The sequence below is a fragment of the Sturnira hondurensis genome, unplaced genomic scaffold (genome assembly GCF_014824575.4).
Source record: "Sturnira hondurensis isolate 20B ecotype Veracruz unplaced genomic scaffold, ASM1482457v3 Scaffold0013092, whole genome shotgun sequence".
Lineage (NCBI taxonomy): Eukaryota > Metazoa > Chordata > Mammalia > Chiroptera > Phyllostomidae > Sturnira > Sturnira hondurensis.
In genome coordinates this window covers 255,945-279,230 of record NW_028085723.1, presented here as the reverse complement: position 1 = coordinate 279,230, position 23,286 = coordinate 255,945, and the positions used below count along the sequence as shown (strand labels likewise).

At 48.5% G+C, this 23,286-nt stretch overlaps 1 protein-coding gene across 1 annotated transcript; it reads right to left on the bottom strand.

Moving 5' to 3' along the window:
• Nucleotides 1-205: 205 nt before the first annotated feature.
• On the bottom strand, nucleotides 206-19,606 carry LOC118997405 (zinc finger protein 764-like). The gene is made up of 8 exons (XM_037061052.1): nucleotides 18,270-19,606; nucleotides 17,844-17,957; nucleotides 16,528-17,044; nucleotides 12,497-12,625; nucleotides 10,248-10,263; nucleotides 6,301-6,661; nucleotides 6,032-6,142; nucleotides 206-5,012 (listed from the first exon to the last, which is right to left on the bottom strand). Exons 1-8 carry the CDS (start codon nucleotides 18,463-18,465, stop codon nucleotides 4,096-4,098), a joined length of 2,361 nt encoding a protein of 786 aa, XP_036916947.1. The 5' UTR covers nucleotides 18,466-19,606; the 3' UTR covers nucleotides 206-4,095.
• Nucleotides 19,607-23,286: the final 3,680 nt, after the last annotated feature.

Genomic DNA, 23,286 nt, shown 5'->3' with positions numbered 1-23,286 from the left:
TGATAGCTAAAGAGCCAAATTTCTCCTGCCTGAGCAATGCAGAGCCATAGTTTGTGTTTTCCTGTTGCCTTCCCAGATAAGTGAAGGAAAGAAACTGGTTAAGAGGAAAATGGCATCTTCTATTCTCCTTAAAAAGAGGCAAGCACAAGAATCTGGAGAATTCCAAGTGGTAAAAGATGAAAGGACGATGTCAGTTGAGGCTTATAATTAGAATCACAGAGATCTTCCTACAAATAAAGCAGAAGTACTTCTTTGCCCTCCACAGCAACAGCTTCCAGCTTCATGCCTCTCTCCATCCTGGTGTCTGTACTAAAACCTCTCCTAAGAATGGACACCCTACAAGAACTGGTTGGAAGAACTGGACTTGGCATACTCCCCGGTCAGGCCCAAAGCACTCACGCAAGTGAAGAGACAAGTCTCCTTCATGAGACATGACTTTCTGACCTGCTTACCCACCAGAAATTTACACAGGAGAGCAGCTGCCTCTGCAAAGTGAGTGGCAAAGATTCCAACCAACCACAGATCTGAGAGGGTCCACTGCCTGCACTCTTCATAGCACAGATTACGAGCCCACATGTAGCAAAAGTTGGGCCAGGGCTTCAACCTGCTTTGGCACCATCATTCCATGTGGAAATTCAGTCTCACTAGTGACTTTGAGGCAGCCTCCTCTAGTACCAGGTCTATGCAATAAGCCTTCAAGAGACAACCAGACCAACTGCCACCAGCCCAGAGCCATGAGTCTCTTAAGCATAGGGAAGCCTCTGATGAGGGTTCCAACTTGACCTAGCTCTACCACTGTGTGTTGGTGAGGAGCCTTGTGTGTGTCCCCAAGCTGGGCAGTCACCTTCCCCATAGCATCATCCCCCTGGTGTGCAGCACTACAGGGGGGGGAGCTATTAGTGTGCACCCAAGGCTTATGGTCATCACACACCTGAACAAGACCTTACAAGGGTCTCAGTGTGAGAGGAGCTCCTGAATGAACTGCTTCCTCCCTGCATGCAAAGGACAAGCCAAGAGGCCTTCTGTCATGCTACAAGAGATGCACCAGTATATTCAAGGTTTGAAGTACACAGGAAGATACCAGGCACAGCACAGGCCCCTTTGTCAAGAGCAAAGGAAATGAGAGTCTTTGTGTATGGCCAGGTCCTTCCTTGGCCTGACATTTGGAACAGGCCCTGAGACCAATCCTTACTCTTGGTTGGGTCTAGGGGCAGCTAGAAAGTAACATTTTGTTCAAAGCAGTGGTTCTCAAAGTTTAGCAGGCATGAAATTCCATCCATGGATCCAGGCTCAATAGCTAGAGACAGGGCCCAGGGAGCTAGCCACATTTTCAAGAAATAGTATGTGATTCTTTGGCAGGAAGGCTTTACTTTGAAAAATACAAGGCTAGAACAGGTTTTAGCTTCTTTGCATCACAAACATTTTTACAAATCCTATTCCTAGAAAGGTGCATGTAAACATTTCCAAAAATTTGACAGATCTTTGCAATTCAAGTGAATACTTACCCTTATTTTAGTTGGCTTGGACAAACTAGGGTCAGGTCAGGTGGTAGTGGCCTGACCTCTCACACTGGCCATATGAATGAGCTCATATCTGGTACAGACAAGCATTTCTCCAGTGAAGTCCTAGAAAAATTCTCTTCCTGGCCTAAATTGCTTCAGGTTCTAAGCCTCAAAGACCTGCAGTAGCAGAGAGAGAAGCCTACCTTTGGTGGATGTATCCATTCCAAGAAATGAGGAGCTAAAAATGGAGAGAGGCTGAGGCTTAAACATCTTCATGACAGTCAAAGTGATTTACTAGTGGAAAGTTGGGTCATGAAGGCAGGAAGCAGAAGTTAGGTGCGGTGTTTGGGCCCGAAGCAAGCCTTGCAAATTTCAAAGCACTCAGATAAAGTAGTAATTATAGCACCTTTAATTGGCAAACTGAGGGTATGGTCCAGATCTGGCTTTGAGTCTGAGCTGAAAACTAGCATTTCAAGCTGGGCTTTCGCCCAGGCAGTCCTGAGGATTAGAGGATGGGAGGGGTTGTACACTGGCTTCTCTAGGGAATTAAAAGCTGGTACACAGGTAGTTCCTACCACCAATGTGCCTCTTCTCTCACCATGTCCCACTTATAATAAGGTGACACAGAAGCCAATCCTCCCAGAAAAGTTTAGGATGGGGAATCAACTCACTTCATTACTTCACCTGAACAGTGTCTTTTCCCCGAATACTTCTTTAGAAGTTTCTCCATGTTGACAAATCTGGTTTCTTCCTCCCTAAGGTAGGCCAGACAAGAGGCTGAATTCAGTAAAGAAGGCAAGTGCACACAGGCCAGCAGAGGACATATCCGCTGCTCCTCCTCCTTCAGTCAAGGATCATACTGACCAGACACAGGACAGGGTCTGCCCAGGGCTGGCTGCTTCCATCACGCAGACAAGGTTGGGCTCTAACCACAAAGGAATTCATAATAGCTGTATAATGTAATCACATGGTGAGAGAGGAAAGAATGTGTATGGAGCTTGGGAATACAGATGAGTACAGTTCCCTCTGGCTACTAATCCCAATGTTCCTGGGCTAGTTCCTCTTGGTTTACGATGGTGGGTACCTGAAGAGAGTGAAGATCAAGCTTTGCTCGTTCGCCCTGAACTCTCAGGCTGGTTACTGCCTTCCCTTGGTCTGCCATGTGGCTGTTCTGTCACTTATCTTACACCTGGGCTTCACTGACCCTGGGCTGGTCAGTCCCCAGCTCTGGTCAGTACCTGGGTGCCCTCACAGAGAATGGCAGATGCCTCCAGAACCCTGGCTGAGACACCGGCAAGAAGTTCAAGAATGGTGTGGTAAAGAGAGCAGTAAACTAAGAATCTTACCATCCCTATGTGTGACCTTGGGCAGGTTGCTTAGCCTTCCCCAGTTTCAGTGTCCCCAACTGCAAAAGTTCAGATCCCTTCCAGTTCTAGAATGTGATGAGGTTGGCCCTGCTGGCTGGGTCTAGGGTGGATAAGGCCTAAGCCATAGAGCTCTCCTAGGGAGGCCCAAAGAGGGCTGGAGGGTGCTCTCAGGGCCTTCCCCTTTAGAACCAGGAACTGCTGGCCAACTGAGAGCAGTGCTGTCATACAGCAGAGATGCCACTGGTTTGGGGGAAAAGATTCAGTGTGACTGCCTCTTCCTAACTGAGCTGTCCTGTCCAACCAAGATGCTCCCCTCCTTGGGCAGTTACGAGGGTGAAATGAGTTCATGGGCAAGATAGTACTTTGTTAACAATGAAATGCAATGCAAGCAAGCTCTAAAATAAAGCCTACTTTTACTTCGTTCCTGCCACTCTTTCACATACATGCTCTCTACCTGAATCCCTGATTCGGGAAAGCTATATGCCCTTGTTTGCAAACTGCAATGACCACAGGAGCCCAACAGGTTGTGTAAAGGAGCGGAAACTACCAGATGAAGAAGGCCTGCTTTGCCAGAGACCTGGTCAGACCATGAGCACCAGCTGATGCTGGTCAGGAGCTGATGTAGAACAGTGAGCACGCTGAGCAAAGGGTACAGACAACTGCCTCCAGCTCCCACCAACTGTGGTTTTGTGGGAGCTTAGAGAGAGTTGCCAAATCTTTTGAACTTCTCAGAAGTCAGAAACCTGAGATTTTTGTGTGAGATCTTAACCGGTAGTTTGTAACCTTTTAAAATTCTGACTCAGCCAAAAAAAATAAAAGACAGCTATAGGCCAGATTCAGTACATGACCATCAGTTATTAACTCCTGCAGTAAAAAAGATAATAGGTAAAACAAGGTTCTCTTCTACCTCAATCCTCTTATCACATCTAAGCTGACAGCCTTTTCTTCCCACAGCAGAGGCCTACTGGGGGTTCTAACCCCAGCCCTAACTCAGTAAAGGGGACTTCTAGAGTCTAGGACAGTAGAGAATGAGGTGTCAGCATATCAAGCTGGTGAGAACCTAAAATAAGATGGTCCTCATCCCCCAGGTCCAGCCCCCAGGTCCAAGGAATTCTATGACCTCCCTAGAGCCCCTAGAAGTTGAATACCTATACCAGCTTGGGCCTCAAGACATGTTTAGGTCCTCACACTTTCTCATCACTCAAAGGTGATGACCTTTGAGGCCATCACCCACACTCCTGGAATATCTCTGGGTAGTGCTGGAAGACCACAGGTGGGTCTAGGTTCCCTTGCCCAGGAGACAGAGGTACAGGCAACCCACTGGCACCCTGACCCCTGCGTCCCCCAGCACCAGGCCTATGGACCCACTGGTGTTTGGCCATGGCTGATTTCTGGGCAAAGCACCTGCCACACTGAGGACAGGGGTAAGGGCGTTCCCCACTGTGGGTACGCCGGTGGGCTGCCATTTCAGAGCTCTGTCGGAAGCAGCGCCCACAGTCTGGGCACGGGTAGGGCTTCTCGCCTGTATGGGTGCGCCCATGGCGCCGAAGGTCTGAGGCATGGGCAAAGGCACGGCCACAGTCTGGGCAGGGGAAGGGGGTCTCGCCACTATGGACCCGCTGATGCTGGTAGAGGGCAGAGCTCTGGCTGAAACAGTGGCCACAGTCAGCACAGCGGTATGGCTTCTCACCCGTGTGGACCCGTAGGTGGGTGGTAAGGGCGGAGCGCTGGGTGAACGCCCGGCCACAGTCGGGGCAGCGGTGGGGCCGCTCCCCACGGTGAATGGCCCGGTGCTTGCTCAGAGAGGAGGCTTGGCCGAAGCCCTTGCCACAGTCAGGACAAGAGAAGGGCTTCTCACCGGTGTGGGTGTACAGGTGCTCCACCAATGTGGAGCGCCAGGCAAAACTCTTCTCACAGAGGTAGCAACCATGACGCTGGTCTGCCCTTGGAACAGGGGGATGGGCAAAGAGTGGGGGGCGACCCCGGTGAGGCACCTTGGAAGATTGCTCCACACTGTAAGGGAGCCCAGCAGAAGGGAGTTTGAGAGCCTTCAGCCCAAGAGGCCAAGTGTTCATAGAAAGGATCTTCTCCAGTGCCTCAGTGCCTTCTCTTTGTCCTTTCTCTTCCTTGTTTCTGGAACCTGCTAGGAAACAAGGGCAGAGCTCAGACCCTGGCTTATTTATCCTGGTCCTTGAATCCCACACCCTATATCAGGGCTGTCAAACTCATCATCACCAGGGGCCACATCAGCCTCACGGTTGCCTTCAAACGGGTGAAATAATTTTAGGGCCATATAAATGCAACTACTCCTTAACTGTTAAGGAGATGAAACTACATTTGGCCCTTTGTAGGCAACCATCAGGCAGATGTGGCCCCTGGTGAAAACGAGTTTGACACCCCTGCCCTATATGGTGACAGAGAAGCCTTTTATACACAGCCACCTTCTGGTGCCCACAGGTGCCCCTGGGACTCAGCTCAGTGTAGGCAAGGAAGCTTGGAGTGAAACCCTTCCTCAGCTGCAGAGGACAGAGAGCAAAGCAGCGGAGACGGCAGAGCAGCAGTAGGAAGAAACAGTACATTCTACCTCAGGCCTGGAGGAATGGCTGGGGGACGGGCAGAAGATATTTTAGCTGGATCAGATGCTTAAGGGTGCTTCAAACATCAGGAACAGCACAGAGAGGGACGTGAACCTGGCTGAACCAAGTTCAGAGGGGCTGGGTATTGTGCAACAAATTGCCAGGATGAACTGCTAGAAGAAAACAGTAGAGGCCAAGAGAAAGGAAGCTGCTACAAAAATAAAAACAAACAGAAAATAAACTAAACCACAGGACATGGCAGAGGAGCTAGATGCAGGCAAACTGGAGGGATGACATGGAGCTCAACAGAGCTTAGAGACCAATCAGATGTGAGGGGCTCAGATTTGCAGGAACAGGGGGTTAAGGCAGATATGCCAGGGACCCGTACCCCAGCAGAGCCTGGTCACACTCACAGCCCCTTTCTAGGCTGAATCCAGAAGCTAAGTAGCGGCCAGGCATCATCACCTTAGCTGGGAATGCACATCAGGAAAGAAACGGATAATCAGGGTAAGGAAGTGACAGAGGGTAGCCGGTCTGGTCAGGCCCAGAGGAAGGTCCCATGAGACAGAGGTCTCCAGTACTTCACCTGGGTCTTCTGACAGACACTCTCCCAACTCCGGATCTCGGGCATCTGAACCCCACAGTTCAGCCTCTTCCTCCATCCAGGAGATGAGGGCCGGCTTGGTGCCTTGGAATCCTGGCAGAGAAGAAGGCAAACCCCACGCTGCCGGGAGGCCACCGCCCTTCCCGTGGTCCCGATGTCCGGGACGGAAGAAGTCACACTCCCCGTGCAGGGCCCGAATGCTGGGCAGGGTGAATGGGGATGTGGACCCAAGCGAACAGTGGGGCTCTCACCGAGCGCGCCCAGGTGGCCGTAGGTCTCCCGCATGACGTCCCGGTACAGGGCCCTCTGCACCGGGCGCAGACAGCCCCACTCCTCCGGGGAGAAGTACACGGCCACATCCGCGAAGCTCACGGGCTCTGGGCTCCTCCCCTCGAGCACTGCCCCCTCTGGTTCCCGCGCAGAGAACGGGACCGAAGGCGGCGCCATGGGAAGTGCTTGCCCCGGAGACAGGCCGGCGCTGCCCCTGGGTCCGCTGGGCCTCACGTGCTTTGGAACGCCTGCTAGGCCGGCGGGCCGGAGGGTCCGGGCACGGTCAGTAAAGCCGGGGAAGCAGGCAGAGGCTTCCCCAGGGACCACGCGGATGGCTAAAAGCTAAAAGTTAGTTGCTGAAGGCACACAGAGAATCGGGACTGGAAGACGTCTTCCTTAGAAATGGCGGCAACACGGCCTCACGAACCTGGAGCCTACGTAGTTTTGCCCAAATGATGTCAGCCCAGGGTCTCCAGGTTGCTAGGTCGCCAACCCACAACCAAAATGGCCGCAACGGCTACCTGTGCCCGAACCGGGCGTCCTGCCAGGCTTCGGGGCCAGCCGTGCCACCCCGTTCCCGCGCCGGTCCCCGCCCCACCGCGCTGATTGGCGTGGCAGTGGCTCCGCCCAGGTTTGGAGGACCAACCTGACGAGGCAGGAGGTTGGCGTAGGGCCACAGCTGTTCCAGCCCCGACCTGCCACGCCCCGCCTTTGGGAGTTATTTTTCGTGGCATTCAAAATTGGATCTTGGCCCCTCACTGAGTGACAAGCAGCGTTTTCCCCAGTGCTGAGGGTAGAGAAAGTAGTGAGGGAAAAAGAACGTTTTCTATCGGAAGCTTGTCCTAGCCTGAAATTCGGGGAGCTTCTATTTCAGGAGATCGTGGGGGCTGCTAGGAGAAAGTAAGGGTAAAATCTGAGAAAGGTCGGAAGGAACCTCTCTATGAAAGCCCACCCTCCCTCCAGAGGCCCTGCAGGTCGCCTCTCCGACATCTATTTGCCTTTAGCTCAGGTCCGGCTCCTGAGCTCCTCTTGATCAGAGAACCACCTACCACTGCCTCTGCACAGATGTCCCACAAGCACCTCAGACTTTGCATGGCTCAACCTGAACTCATCGCTTTCTTCCCACAACCTGCCCCTTCCTGAGTTTATCTCAGCAAATGGCAGCAGCAATCCCTGGCGTTTATAACTCCAAACCTCCCTCTCTCACTGGGCATATTTGTTGACTTCCTACTCTGTGCTCCTTCCTAAACACCCTGCCCTAAAAAGACTTGATACTTTTTCTTTGGCCAGCTAAATCAATCGTAGCGTTTCACACAGTTCTTGGAAATGCACTTAATACCTTCAATAGGTTCAGGCTCTAGTCTGAAACTCTTCTCTGTTTGCCTCCCTCAGTAGTAGGTAGTTAGGCATGAACAGAGTAGGAATAATAGGCCAGGTGCAGAGGGTCACCAGGGCAAGAGCCCCAGGTGCCTAGCAATGGGCAAAACTACAAGCCCTCGTAGAGGAATACTCTCTTAAGCATTAACCCCTGGAGATGACGTCCAGGCCTCAGCTGGATTTCAGCTCCAGGCCCAGACAAGCAGCAAAATCAGACTGAGCTACTGCCATAACTGACATTAGGGTCAGCTGCATTGACTAACAACCCCATCCTGGCACCGAACATTCAGTGGAAAACACGAACCTGATGGGGAACACCTGGAAAGCTGATGCATACTCTGTTGAGAGCCTTCTCTGAGATGTTATGACAGGGACCTTATGTGTATTCTTTCTTTTTCCGGAGCATCTCCGTGCCTTTCCCCTTTCTTCTTTTCCCAACTCTCAAGGTACACATCCATCCATCTATCTATCTATCTATCTATCTATCTATCTCCCCCCACCCCACCAAGCTCCAAGGGCCCTTCTTTTGACTCTGTAACTCGTTTCCTGAGCCAATTTCTTCTACATCTGTGACTTTCTAAATAAAGTTTCTCTTATAGTTTTGAGTCTTGGCTCTGAATTATTTCTTAGCCAGAATTCAAATACCGAGTTTGTGAAACTGAGGTCTAACACCTGGTGCCATTTTGGCACCAACACTTCCAAAGGCCTTCTTGAGTCTTCCGCCTGACACCCTGCATTTGGTGGATGTTTCTCCCTACAGCTGGGGAACTTGAAAGTAAACAGTTGATCACAGTAGAAAGAGGAAAGAAGACAAAAGTCTAGAAAGGGTAAGGACTCAACCTGGGCCCTAGCTCTGTCAGCCTCTCAGGCTCCCAAAGGACATAAGAGAAAACAGAAAATTTCCATTAAGTGCAACCACATTTTGTCACCTGTCGGTGCCCACCCCTCACTGTGGTGCCTATGACACAAAGGCCCAGAACAGCTCTGGGTAGCTCTGGAAACTCATAGAGGGTCAGAACCCTCCTGGGGAATAAACTAGGGCGGTTTGCCTGTGGTACCAGACTGGTAGGCCTCTGGCTGAAGCACTTTCCATAGCAGGGACAGAGGTAGGGCCACTTGCCTGTGTCAGTCAGCAGGTAGCATGAGAGGTACCAGCTGAGGCAGAGGTGGGTGCCACACTAGCTGGGCAGTGTCCCTTTCCAGAGAGTACACTGGACCAGATTAAAAGTGATAGCAAAGCGTGACTGCACTTGGGGCACAGATGAGGGTGCTGCATTAGTGCCAGATGTTAAAGACTAGGTGAAGGCGGGGGAGGCAGGGCAATAGGAAGGGCCTGGTTATTGGAAGCCTTGGCCACAGGCTAAGGGAACAGATCAGTGGTTTGGGTTTTTTTTGTTGTTGTTGTTGTTGTTTTACTGGGAATCAAACCTGTGACTCTTTGGTTCATAACCCAGGGCACTCAATCCACTGAGCCACACCAGCCAGGGCCAGGTCAGTGTTTCTGACCCCAGGAGCTCATGATGATTGATTGCCAAATAGACTCCTTCACCTGGCCCTTTCCAAATGTACTGTTTTTCTGAACAGCTGTTGTGATGAAGCAGATTCAAAACTTGCCTTGTTAATTCTCCGACGTCTACCAATGTTTGAGTGACAGAATCAACCTTTACAATGGTAGAAGCACTGAAGTGGGTACCTAGCCCCTGGAAGATCCCCCTAAACTGTGTTGGCCAATTAAAGGGCTCATGAGTCAGGGACATTCCCAATTACCTCAGAATCAACCAGAGAAGATACCCTCAACCAGAGGAGCAACGGCAACAGGACCCAGGGACCTGGAGACAGAAAGGTGAAGTGCCTCCATTCTGAACTTGAATTCACATGCTGCCACTGATCTAGAGTTTGGATAATTCACACAACATGACTTGATCGTGGGACCAGTGGATGCCTCAAAGTCGGTTGAGAATGAGAATTAAGGTTTCAGCCTCCAGTGGGTGTCGTATATTCAGATCAAGGAAAAGTAATAAGGAACATGTATATGATGGTTCTTGCTCAACAAAACATTTTCCCTTCCAGCTGGAACTGGGACATTGCCCCCACTTCTCACCTTTCCATCTTTCGATGTTCTAAATGTCGAAGGCATTGGTGAACCAAGCTAATGTTCCTGCTGTAAATTTAGAGTAAACTCTAAATTTGCGCGAGGGAGAGAGAGAACAGGTATAAGCTCTGCTGGCAGAGGTATGGAGACCTTTGGGTAGACTGTGTTCAGGTCTATAGAGACGGAGCCCCAGTTTTGTGGCTATTTTCAGCAGGGGACAGAAGGAACTTCAAGAGGAATTTCTTGGAGACAGCATTTAAGAAGGGAATTGAAGAATGTTAGATTTGAAAATATAGCGTCTATAGAGCATAACAGCAAGTATACAAGCTCACTGAGCTCTAGGCATGTAGAAAAACCAAAGATCCCATTTAGTTGGGGCCAAATGGGAGAGGAGAATGATCTGGTTTGAATTGGAGGTTAGCTTGCCATGGGCCTTCGCGTTGTGGCACGGGTGCTTACGTTTTTGCAGAAGGTACTGGAGAGCCAGTGGGGGAGTCTGTCAGGGAGGCTCAGTTATGAATTTCAGTTAGGGTGATGTAACGGGAATCACATGAAACGGAATCACCAGGTGCAGGAGTAAGGGCAAGTCAGGCACTTGGTCCTGCCCATCCCACAAGCCCCCTTCTCTTTTCAAAGATCAGGAACGAATGGCACTCACGGAGCACGCCCAGGTACCCCTAGGTCTTCCACATCACGTCCCACACAATCCCACTCCTCGGGGAAGAAATATACGGCCACCTCCACAAAGCTCGCGGTGCCTGCCTTTTCACCCCCAAATCACCTTGCTTCCGGCCGGGCCTTCGCGGGCACCTCTGCGGAAGCTAGGAGCAGGAACCGGAATAAATCCATACCCCGCCCGGATCCAAGGTGTGACGCTGCTAGGGATCCGGCCTCCGGGAACCAAGGTCCTCTGGAGCCAAGAGACCGGAACTAACTCCAGGTGGGGCCGCTCTAGGACGTGAGAACTAGTTACGCGAACTCGGTGGTCCCAGGACCGAGAAAATGAGGGCGTCCTCAGACAAGATGGCGGTATTCTAGCGTCTTCTATTTTTAGAGAACGGCATTTAACAGCTTCAATGTCGGTCTGGTGTTGACAACTCGGTTTATTAACCCCCTCGAGTTTCTTCTCTTGCTGTTCCAAGCGGCTTTGGAATCGCCCTTGCCCATAGTTAAGATGGCCGCAACCACTTCGGCGTCCGACGTCTGGCTTCTGAAAAGTGAGGTTGGGGTGCGGGAGCGCGGCGGGTGGCAAGGGGTTCTAGCCCAGGGGGAAATAAGGCTAGCTTTGAGGGGGCGCTGGTCAGACGTGCACTAACTAATCTCCTCTAGAAGGCCCACTCAGTGACCTGCCTTAATAAAAGAATGTTTTTTGATAAAGCAGTTCATTTCTAAATTTCTTTTTCATTTACAAGGTGCCCTGTTCCTCTCAACAGTTTCCCAAATATCCCTCCAGATATTGTGTTTAAGAATGTATTATGTATGTATGTATCTATCTGTTGTCTATATCTGGTATTTCCAACATTTACTATGTCTTTAATTGAGGACACTAGGGTGAATGCCTCTCTGCCTTAGAGTTCATTCATTTCACAGAAGAGGAAACTAAGGCCCAGATACTTGTTACCCAAGTTCAGGCAGCCCAGTAGTGACTTGGGTCTTCAGACTCCCAAATCGGAGCCTTTTTCACCACCTCGCCCTGCCTCCTCCAGGCCTGTTTCAGAAAAGCAACATGATTATTTTGAATTTACTGATCCCTGCTAACCTTGTGAAATTAATTGGATTCTTAATTTATTATGTTATGACTGCATAAAAAATTAGATGAGCCCTGACCCGTGTGGCTCAGGGCACTGTCTGGCAAAGTGAAAGGCCGCTGGTTCAATTCCTGTCAGGACACATGCCTGGGTTGCATCCCTAGTCAGGGCTCACCTGACAGGCAGCATATTAATGCTTCTCACATCAATGTTTCCCTCTGCCTCTTTCTCCCTCTCTTCCCCTCTCTCTAAAAATAAATAAAAAATATTTTTCTTTAACTAGATGAGTTAACAGATGACATGGCTCATTGTTTAGATGCTCTCTTTAAATGTGCCCCCTGATTTCCCAATTCTAAGCTCTCCTAAACAGAATAATGGCAGACTATGCAAGAGCTGCGATTGGTTTTGTGCTATGACTAAGACTAGTAATCTTCACTTACCTTGACGTATCACTTACTGTTTTCCAGACTAAGTGCTTTTGCTTGTTAACTCAATTAACCCTCACAACGCTTCAGAGATAGGTACCTTTCTGGATAAGGAGGCTGAGGCACAAATGGATGACCTTGCCCCAGGCCACACAGCTGGTATGTGGTGAAGCCAGGCAGCCTGACTCCATGCAACTGCGTGCCGTATTGCCTCAAATTATTGAAGGCACAGTCTCAGCAACCAAAGAGGGGTGGAATTTTAGGCCAGGTTACCAAGATGCAGTTGTATTGTGAGGTAGTGCAAGAAGCAGGGACCTAGGAGGTCAGAAGAACTGCTTCTGGTCACACGTACAATTCTATAATGTTATATAAATGTAAAGAGAAAAAATTTAAGTGATGGGCTATGACATGATAAATATTGAAAAGTAAACACAAGGGTTATGTTTAGGGACCATGTCATGGGGCAAAAATGTCATTCAGTGTTTGGGAGGTATATTAAATTGCCCTGGAGCAAGGGTGAGAGGCTTCATTTCACTAAAGATAGCGGCTCTCATCAGCAGGCTCCTCTTGCTCAGACCCTTGTTGGTTAGGCCTGGGGTCTCCCAGCTGGTCTCTGGGCTTCCGGCCTTTTGCCTTTCCCATCCATCCAGCATTGCAGCCTGGTCTAGTGAAATGAGGAAGAGTATCAGCTGAGAAATTGGGAGGTTTGGGTTGCATGCCTACCTCTGCCACTAACTCAGCTGTGATCTTAAGTAAGTACCTTCCCTTCTCTGGGCCTCAGCTTTTCTCAGAGCCTATTCTGTGGGTGGACCAACATTCCCATGAGATGCTTGGTGGAAAGATAAGCATTCTTCCCTATGTCCCTTAAACAGTTCCATCAACAAAGAAACCTATTTCACCCTCTGCTTCCCAAACTCTTCTTAAAACATAGAACTAGACAGCTCCAAGAGCTCCCTTCCAGCTCTAAAATGCTGTGGTCTACCCTGCCATCACCCCCAGGGCCACCCCAGGAACTGGCTCCTCCATCTTTCCCACTCAGCCACCACATCCAGCTCAGACAGGCTCTGTCCATTCATCTTTCAGTGTTTACCTCTGGTGGTACTCTGTATCTCCACTCTGCAGTCCATTCTCAGAACAGTCAGAGTGGGTTTTTTAAATAAATAAATAAATATGAATCAGATTATCTTGACACTCTGCTTAAACGACCCCCCCCCCATGGTTTATATGAAGTATCCAAAGTATACTTCAAAGTCAAATACATAGAGACAGATAGTAAAACAGTGTTAGCCAGGGGCTGGGGGAAGGGAGCATAGAGTGTTGTTATTTAATGGGTACAAAGTTTCAGTTGGGGAAGATGAAAACAGTTCTGGGGAGGGATGGTGGTGATGGTTGTACCACCAATAGTGTGAATGTACTTAATGCCCCTAAACCATACACTTAAAAATGTTTAAAATGATACATTTTATGCTCCCCATTTCCTGGTGGTACCTCCTCTCTCCAGCTCTACCTTTTCTTTGACTCACCCCTCTCCAGTCCTGGTCACTCCTTGGCCTTCACACCCTCCCACTCCTGACTGCCCCTTGCCCAGCAGTCAAGCTCCCTTGCTCCAGCTGTCTAGTCTCCATGCTTCAAACCTCTGGGACTTACTTGTTCACAGATCAGTCATGTTGTCAGTCACTGAGCCATGCAGATTCCATGGCAGAAGCCTCTTATGGGTGTCTTTCTTCCCAACTCCAAGGTCAGGAAGCAAGAACAACTGCAAGAAAAGGCCTTGCTCTTTAGCTTGGTCCCAGCTCCTGGTCAGTTCTATTTGGGGGCAGATGTCCAGTCTCCTCCCACAGGACACACTACACACTGTTTACAAAGACACCATCTGACAGTACCTCTCAAACAGCCCTGCTCCTGCTCAAGAATTCTATGTACCTACAGTGCCTATGGGGTAAAACCTAAGCTCCACTGCTGGAACCTCTGGCCCTTCCCGTTTGGCCTGCACCTCTCTGCTGCTGTCCTCCATCATTTGTTACCTAGTTCTTTATGTTTCAGTCAGGGAAAAGTACTACCATGTCTTTGCATGCCTATCCTGGTTGAAATCTTTCTCATTCTTCAAGGCCAATTTGAACCACTTCCTCCACTTCCTTCCTTTGAACCTTGTTTCAGAAGACCTGACTAGGTCCCCTCTTGGTCCTCTTCACATACTATTATATGTTGATTAGAATAACAATAATCACTGTTTATTATGTACTAACATGCAAGGTACTCTTCTATATTATCTCATTTAATCCTTACAGCAACTTTATGAGGTAAGTGCTATTATCATCCAGGTTTTATAAGTAAAGAGACTAAGGTAAGAAGTGACTTGCCCAAGATTGCATAACTAAAAAGCAAGTGAGTCAGGACCCGAACCCAGACAGTCTGCCCCCAGAGACCATGGTTTCACTTCTACTCCACACTGTGTCCATTTTTAAATCTTTTTTATGAAACAAGGCTGCTCCCTTTGCCTGAAAATCTCCCACACACCAACTACCTAATGCCGTGGAGGCGCACCTCTCCTTCTCCAAGGTGCGTTTCCTGGTTTATCACCAACCAGGTGGGTTAGGTGGTGCCTCTAGACACCTTTCATCACAGCCCCAATCACTCTCTTCTCAGTCAGGGTGTGCTGGAGCCCAGCACAAAAACCTAGAGGCCTCAGATGTTGTTTGTTGAATGACAGAATGGAGTCAGCCTTTCTCAGCCCCAGAATTCCCTATCACCCAGCTATCCCTCCAATAGAAGGTCACTGAATATTGTATGTACTTTTTTTCCTTTTTCTTTTTTTTAATCTTCAGGGGACATGTTTATTGATTTTAGAGAGGAAGAGACAGAGAAACATTGATGTGAGAGAAACATCAATCAGTTGCCTCCCCATACACACCTCCACCAGGGATCAAACCCAAAACCTAGATATGTGCCGACGGGGAAACAAACCCACAACCTTTAGGTGTATGGAATGGTGCTCCAACCAACTGAATAACCCAGCTTGGGCTCTACTTTTCTTAGCAAAAGATCACTGTCTTTGGCCCTGGCTGGTGTAGCTCTGTGGATTAAGCGCAGGCCTGCGAAGCAAAGGGTCGATAGTTTGATTCCCAGTCAGGGCACATGCCTGGGTTGCAGGCCAGGTCCCCAGTAGGGGACACATGAGAGACAACCACACATTGATGTTTCTCTTCCACTCTTTCTCCTGCCCATCCCCTCTCTCTAAAAATAAATAAATAAAATGTTTTTTTTAAAGATCACTGTCTTCGGCGGGGCTCTGTTTTCCTGCTGAGACTCCCCCAGACAGGTAGGGTTGGGCCCTGCATTCTGAGGAGCCACCTCTAGCCCCAAGGGGAGGCCACTCTGGCTGGAAACTGAGGACTGAAAAAACCTTTCTTGTAGTTGCCGTTGTTTGCTGTCCTGCTGCCTTCCTGCCCAGATCTCAACTCTTACCTCACTCTCACTTGAGACCCTGATCATGTTCTGCCCAGATCTGACTGCTCAGAGAAAGTGGTAGAAATATCTGGACTCTGTGTCAGTGTCCAGCTTTGCTGCTTTAAAGCAGTGACATGTTGAAAAAATCACTTTGTCTTTCTGAGCCTTGGTTTACTCATCTGCAAAACATGGCTATAGATAATTGATACCCACACCCTGCCTCCTTAGCCTTTCTGAAGTGTAAACTGTAGATAATTCACTCTTTCATCACATGTTTATTGCAAATTTGCTATGTCATACATACTATCTTGTTAAAATTTCAGTCTTCATAGTAACCCTTTCCTTTGAGGTAGATATTAGTCATCCTCATTTTACAGATGAAGGAGTGAGGCAGAGGAAGGTGCGTAATTTACCAGCTGTGCCTTGTGCAGGAACTAGGTCTGTGCTGGGGATTCTGTGCTCTTTCCACCCACTCCGCTTCCTGGGCTGCATGCTGGTGTCAGCTAGGGCCTGACCATGTCTTTCATCTGGGCCCCTTCCCCAGACCTTAGCACTCCTCAGCATTTACCTCTCATGTAGATACGCAGCAAGGGGGTGTTTTTTGAGACAGTGGAAAGAGTTTGGTGGCACCTGCTACTGAAATAACACTGAGAAAAGTCTAGTGTCTCACTCTCTTCATTTTTTTTTTAGAAAGACTGGACGGGGGAAGGGTCAAGTTTAATCTATTTGAATCTGTACAGGCACTTTCCTTTTTACATGTTTGAAAACTTCAGGGAAGCCCAAGGAATGACTTAGGTTCCCAAGTTTCTTTTTTTTTTTTAAGATTTTATTTATTTATTTATTTTTAGAGGGGAAGGAGAGGGAGAGAAACATCAATGTATGGTTGCCTTTTGTGCATCCCCTGCTGGTGGTTAGCCTGCAAGGAACCGGCTTGCAACCCAAGCATGTGCCCTGACTGGGAATCGAACCGCGATCGTCTGGTTCGCAGGCCCGAGCTCAATCCACTGAGCTACGCCAGCCAGGGCGGTTCCCAAGTTTCTGATTTAGGAGCCTCCTTCAGGGCCCAGTCAGTCCTTATCACAGAGGTCAGGCTCAAACCCACACGTGGGAGCCACTCACCCGCACTCTTCAAAGATGTCCGGGTAGTGCCTGAATAGCACAGGTGGGTCCCGGTCACCCCTAACAGGGGCTCGAGGCACAGCCCGGATTCCAGGTCTCCGGCCCCGCCGGCCCCCAGAGCAGGAGCGATGGATCCACTGGTGCGCTTCCACCGCAAACTTCCTTTTGAAGCGCATGCCACACTCCGGGCAAGGGAAGGGCCGCTCACCTGAATGCATGCGCCGGTGGCTGACCAGTAGCGATGGGTAGGTGAAGCGGCGACCACAGTCTGCACACTCGTGGCGCCTCTGGCTGGCTTGAGAGCTCACGCTGGGTACTGGAACCGGGGGCTGCGCAACGGTGCTGTGGTCCCAGGCCATTTTCGTGGGTGACTGTGGTCTTGTGGAGGTCTTGCTCATGGCTGAGTCAGGGTTATGTTTAGCCAGCTCCTCAGGCCTATCCTTCCCAGGAGTCTTTCTGGGTCCCTTGGCTCCTGGTAGTTCTTCCAGTTCCTCTTCCTTCTTGTTTGGGGAGTTTCCTGGGAAACAGGAATCAAGATACATTTTAAAACACATTTGTTTAGATTGTCTCAAGTTATAGGTTACTTTTACCTAAGAAGTGCGGGAAAAGTACTGCCTAGTGACTAACACATAGGCTTTGAAGGACAGGAAACAAGTTCAAATCTCTTATGAGTGACTTATCTGGTTCCTCATACGTCAAATGGAAATCATTATGATTTCTTTACAGGGTTGTTGGAAGGATTAAATCAATAGAAACATGTTAAGCATTTAGTAAGTGCTCAATAAAAAGTAGCTAGTATTGTTTTTGTTTTTGTTTTATTTTCTGTGGGATAAGGTGTTTACAGAGAAGGAAACCTATATGCTGGAGATCACTGTGCTGGGGAATGATGAATAGAGAAGACCCAAGTTGTCCATGACTGGGCATTTTCTGATGTATGAATTTGCTTTGCTTGAGGAATGTGAAAGGCAGATCTGAAGTCATGTCCATTCTTAGGGTGTTTTAGTCATTCCTTAAATAGGGAGAATGAGTGGTGTTTTCTACCACAGGGACCTGGAAACCTGAGTTCGGACTTGAGCTTCTGATTTTCCCTCTGGGGTCTCAACATGCGGACTGTCTCAAGTTCTGAAAACTGTACCAGGTTGGCTTCCTTTCCACTATGATCCAACATTGGGTGGCTCTTTCATTCCTTTAGGGATGCTGAAAGTGGGGTTCTGAAATATATATATGTTGTTTTTGTTGTTGTTGTTGTTGTTGTTTTTTGCTAGACAGGAAGCCCTGGAGTGCCAGGCGCGGGTAGACTTGGGACAATCCCTCACCTCTCAGAGCTCCTCCCACGCTCTCCCCCTCCTCAGGATCCTGGGCGGCGGTGCTCCAAGCCTCACTCTCTTGTTCCATCCAAGAGATGAGATCTGGTTTAGGGCCTGGGAATCCTGGGAGAGAACAGGGATCACAATACTAGCCTGAAAGGCTGTCCTGGGAAGATGGCATCCCCCTGCCAGGGTGAAGGCACTTCCTCAGAATTTATGTTCAATATGGATAGTCTCAATGCTCCCTGCCTGAAGGAAGTGGATTCGGGATGGAAGAACTCCCAAAGGGGTAACTGAAGCCCTGGGAATAGGAGGTGGCTGGTGCTGTTGGTGGAATAATTCGGGATTAGGGCACTCACTCCTCAGAATCCCTCTATCTTATCTCCTTTGTGAACCCCAGTGAAGGAGGAGGGGGTGCTCTGACCCGGGCCTCACCGAGCATGCCCAGGTGGCCGTAGGTCTCCTGCATCACATCCCGGTACAGGGCTCTCTGCGCGGGCTGCAGACACCCCCACTCCTCCGGGGAGAAGTACACGGCCACGTCTGCGAAGCTCACGGACCCAGGCTTCTTGCAACCAGGCCAGGACTCCCCAGCTGTGAGCGCCCGGAGCAGGGCTGGGGGCGGCGCCATGGGGCCTTCCAGCCCCGAGCTGTGGCTGCCTTGTCCCCAGGGCCACTGCCTCCCTTGTCCCGGATCAGTTTTCGTTGTCCGCAGGAACGGCTCCCCAGGCCACGGCCCCTCCCGGCCTTGGCGTCACAACGAAGCCCAGGGAACAGAAGTAGCAGGAGCTACCTGCTAGGGATTCAGGGATTCTCATAGGGACAAACCAACCCCCTCGGTGTTTATTCATTTCTTGGCAGCTTGGCCATAGACATCCTGGTTGAGGGACCCGGAAGGTGCCTTCAGAAAATATGGCGACATCCTGGGTTCAGTTGTCAAGGATTGCTCTTAAGGGCGCCGTCCCTCGATCATATCAAACATGGCGCCCATCTGGCTTCTCTGGTCTCATCTTCCACTTGCCCTCAAATAAGATGGCCGCTGCAGGTGGGTTTTTAGAGGGAAGACAAAACGGGGGGAGGTTGTGGAGAGCCTTCTTGCCTTCAAGAAAGATGGACGGGCCGGCAGCCTCCAGCGCCTTCCCTGCCGGCCCGCAAAGCAACCGATGATTGGCCCCTGGCGGAGGAGGAAGCGGTGCGCTGCGAGGCTTGGGACTGGCGGGGCATTGGAAAAGGCGCCCGAGTCCCCAGCTCTCGGTTGGCTGGCTCTGGAACCGAAGGAGAACCTCGGCATTTGTGGAGTCTAAGATTGGATTTCCGAAAGTCTTACTTCCATGCCTCCGGAGGGCGGAATCCGGTCCTCAGACCCCGGGCAATGACGCTCCCACTGTGGCCAGACTCGGGACAGCCGCGGTAGAGAGCTTGTTCGCATTTACAGTTGCGACTACAGCTGCGGAGCCCAACCGACTCCTTGCACCCATGACTTGGCTCACTCAGCCAATGGACTGGACCAGCTGGCGAAGAAATGTGTTTGGTGAGGTTCGAACTGTAATGGGGAAATTTTCATTACATTTTTTCCAAATTAGTTAATGTATATGGTTTTCAAAAAGTGATACAAAAGTTATGTAATAAAAAAGCAGTCCCTCTACCCTTTCCCCCGGTTCGCTAGAGGAAACTACTTTTAACTCTTTTTATTCTTTTGAATGATATTGTACATAGAGTAAAATGCACCGATCTTTAGTGTAAAATTCGCCAAGTTTGGACAAATATATACCACCATATTAACCATCATCCCAAACAAGGTATAGGACATTGTTGTCACCCCTGAATGTTTCCTTATGCACATTTCCCAGTCAAGACACATTTTTTAAAAAGATTCTATTTATGTATTTTTAGAGAGGGGAAGGAAGGGCGAGAGGGAGAGAAACATCAATATGTGGTTGCCTTGAACGCCCCCGACTGAGGACCCGACCTGCAACCCAGGCATGTGTCCGGACTAGGAACTGGTGACCCTTTAGTTCTCAGGCCGGCACTAAATCCACTGAGCCACACCAGCCGGCATCAATACGCAGTGTTTTTATTGTGGTAAAATACAAATCATATAAATCATTACATATCAGCCATTTTAAACACAATTTCAGTGGTGTTTTCACTACTAATTTGCTTCCTGTCTCCATGGATTTGCTTTTTCTCAATACATTATACAGCCTTTACTGTCTGGCTTCTGTCTTTAGCATAGTGTTTTCAAGATTTAACCATGTGCCATGTGTCAGTGCTTCATTCCTTCTTATGGCTAAATAATATGTGAATAGTATCCATTGTATGGATATACCATATTTTGTTTATCCATCACTTGATGGAGATGGACATTTAAGTGGTTTCTACCTTTTCTCTAGTGCTTCTTTGAACATTTGCATACAATTTTGTCTAAAAGCTTTAAGATGTAATTCAGTCATTATGCAGTTCACCCATTTAAAGTGTACAGTTCAATGCTTTTTGGTATATTACATTATTGATTATTTTCAAGTTGTGGTAGAAAGTATAATATATAATTTGCCATTTTAACCATTTTTATATTAACAATTCAGTGGCATTAATTACATTAACATTGTTGTGCAACCATCACCACTATTTCCAAAATGTTTTCATCATCACTAAAGTAAACCTAGCCCTGGCTGGTGTGGCTCAGTGGATTGAGCACCAGCTGGCAAACAGAAAGGCTGCTGTTTCGATTCCCAGTCAGGGCACATGCCTGGGTTGTGGGCCAGGTCCCTGATTGGGGGCATGAGAGAGGCAACCAATCGTATCTCTCACATACTGATGTTTCTCTTTCTCCCTCCTTCTATTCTCTCTAAAAGTAAATAAATACAATCTTTGAAAAAAAAAACAAATGAAACCCAGAACTCATTAAGCAGTCACTTGTTATTCCCCTCTACCCCACGCCCTGGTAACTTCTCATTTTTCTACCTCTCAATTTGCTTCTCCTGGTATCTCATATAAATGGAATCATACAATATTTGTCCTTTTGTGTCTAGCTCCTTTCACTTAATATAGTGTTTTCAAGGTTCATCCATCCATGTTGTAGTATGTATTAGAACTTCATTCCTTTTTTTTTTTAATCCTCACCAGAGGATTGATTTTAGAGCGAGAGAGGGAGGAAGAAAGAAAAAAAAATCTGTGTGAAAAAGAAACATCCATTGGTTGCCTCCCGAATACGTCCTGAGAGAGGATAGAATCCCAACCTAGGTATGTGCCCTGACTGGAATCAAACCCACAAACTTTCAGTGTATAGAACAACACTCCAACCAACTGAGCTACTTGCTCAAGGCAGCACTTTATTCTTTTAAAAATTGTGGTAATATATAACATGAAAGTTACCATTTTAACCATTTTAAGTGTACAGTTCAGTGGTATTAAGTATGTTCATTTGTTGTGCAACCATCACTACCATCCCTCTCCAGAACTTTTTCACCTTCACAAACTGAATCAATACACTGTTTTTAAAGATTTTATTTCTTCTTTTTTTAAAATATATTTTATTGATTATGCCATTACACTTGTCCTATTCCCCCCTTCATTCCCCTCCACCCTGCACACCCCCTCCCCCACCATTCCCCCCGCTTTAGTTTATGTCCACGTGTCACAAGTTCTTTAGATTCTATATTTTCCATACTATTCTTGCCCTCCCACCTGTCTATTTTCTACCTACCATCTATGCTACTTATTCTCTGTACCTTCTACCCTCTTCTCCTCCTCCCCCCACTCCCCTGTTGCTAACCCTCCATGTGTTCTTCATTTCTGTGGTTTCCCTCCTGATGTAGTTGTCCTCTTGGTTTGCTTTTGTTTTAGGTGTGGTTGTTAATAACTGTGAGTTTGCTGTCATTTCACTGTTCATATTTTTCATCTTTTTCTTAGATAAGTCCCTTTAGTATTTCATATAATAAGAGCTTGGTGATGATGAACTCCTTGAATTTAATCTTATCTGAGAAGCACTTTATCTGCCCTTCCATTCTAAATGAAAGCTTTGCTGGATAGAGCAATCTTGGATGTAGGTCTTTGGATTTCATGACTTGGAATACTTCTTTCCAGCTCCTTCTTGCCTGTAAGGTCTCTTTTGAGAAATCCGCTGACAGTCTGATGGGAACTCCTTTGTAGGTGACTGTCCCCTTATCTCTTGCTGCTTCTAGGATTCTCCTTCATTTTAATCTTGGCTAATGTAATGATGATGTGCCTTGGTGTGTTCCTTCTTGGGTCCAACTTCTTTGGGACTCTCTGAGCTTCCTAGATTTCCTGGAAGTCTATTTCCTTTGCCAGACTGGGGAAGTTCTCCTTTATTATTTGTTCAAATAAGTTTTCCATTCGTGGCTGTTTCTTTCCCCCTTCTGGTACTCCTATAATTTGGATGTTGGAACGTTTAAAGATGTCCTGGAGGTTCCTAAGCCTCTCCTCATTTTTTTGAATTCTTGTTTCTTCATTCTTTTCTGGTTGGATGTTTCGTTCTTCCTTCTGGTCCACTCCCTTGATCTGAGTCTCAGTTTCCTTTCCATCGCTATTGGTTTCCTTATAAAGGAAAACACACCTTCCTTATGAAGGGTGTGCATTTCCCTTCATTTCAATTAGTTTAACCTTCATATGTTCCTCTAATTTGTGACTAAAATCAACCAATTCTGTGAGCATCCTGATCTCCAGTGTTTTGAACTGGGCATCTGATAGGTTGGCTATCTCTTGGTCTCTTAGAAGTATTAGCTCTGGGGCTTTGAGCTGTTCTTGAGCCATAATGTTTTGGTCTGTTCACTCCTGTTACGTATGAGGGGCGGAGCCTTAGGTGTTCACCAGGGTGGGGTGACCCAGTCACTGGGTTGTGACGCTGTATCGGTGGGTGGGGTCAGAGAGGAGCAATGGCATTTGTTCTGCTCTCTCTCAGATTTTGGTCCCCTCTTCTGCTTCCTGCAAGCAAACCTGGCCCCACTGGTGCCGGCTCCTAGGTGTGTTGGCCCGTGCACCCTCCAAGACCCTGTGGGTGTCTCCAACAAACTCTCTGTGAGCTTGGGAGCTTCTCCCGGCACCTCAACCCCGAAAGTTTTTCCAATTGGTGCTTTTAGGCTTCAATTCCTGTCTCTGGGGCCCTAGCCTGTGCAGTCTGTCTCACTGCTTGCTCCTTCGCTTGGTTTATCTGCGTGCGAATATGTGACCTCGGTCAGCCAACCGCCTTGAGCCCTCACTGGGTCTGCCCGTTGCCACCCCACACCTGTATGATCTGCCAACTGCTGCCTGCTCTCCTGGGTCGGTTTGGCCACTTTTTCCCACCCGACCCCTCTCCACCAGCTGACTCCGCCCCTCTTACCAGTCTGGCTGAATGGTTCTTAGTTGTTGGACTTCCTACAGTTCAATTTTCTGTGTTTTGGTAGCATTTTTGTTACTAAAACTTTGTTGTCTTTAAACTTGGTTGTGTGAG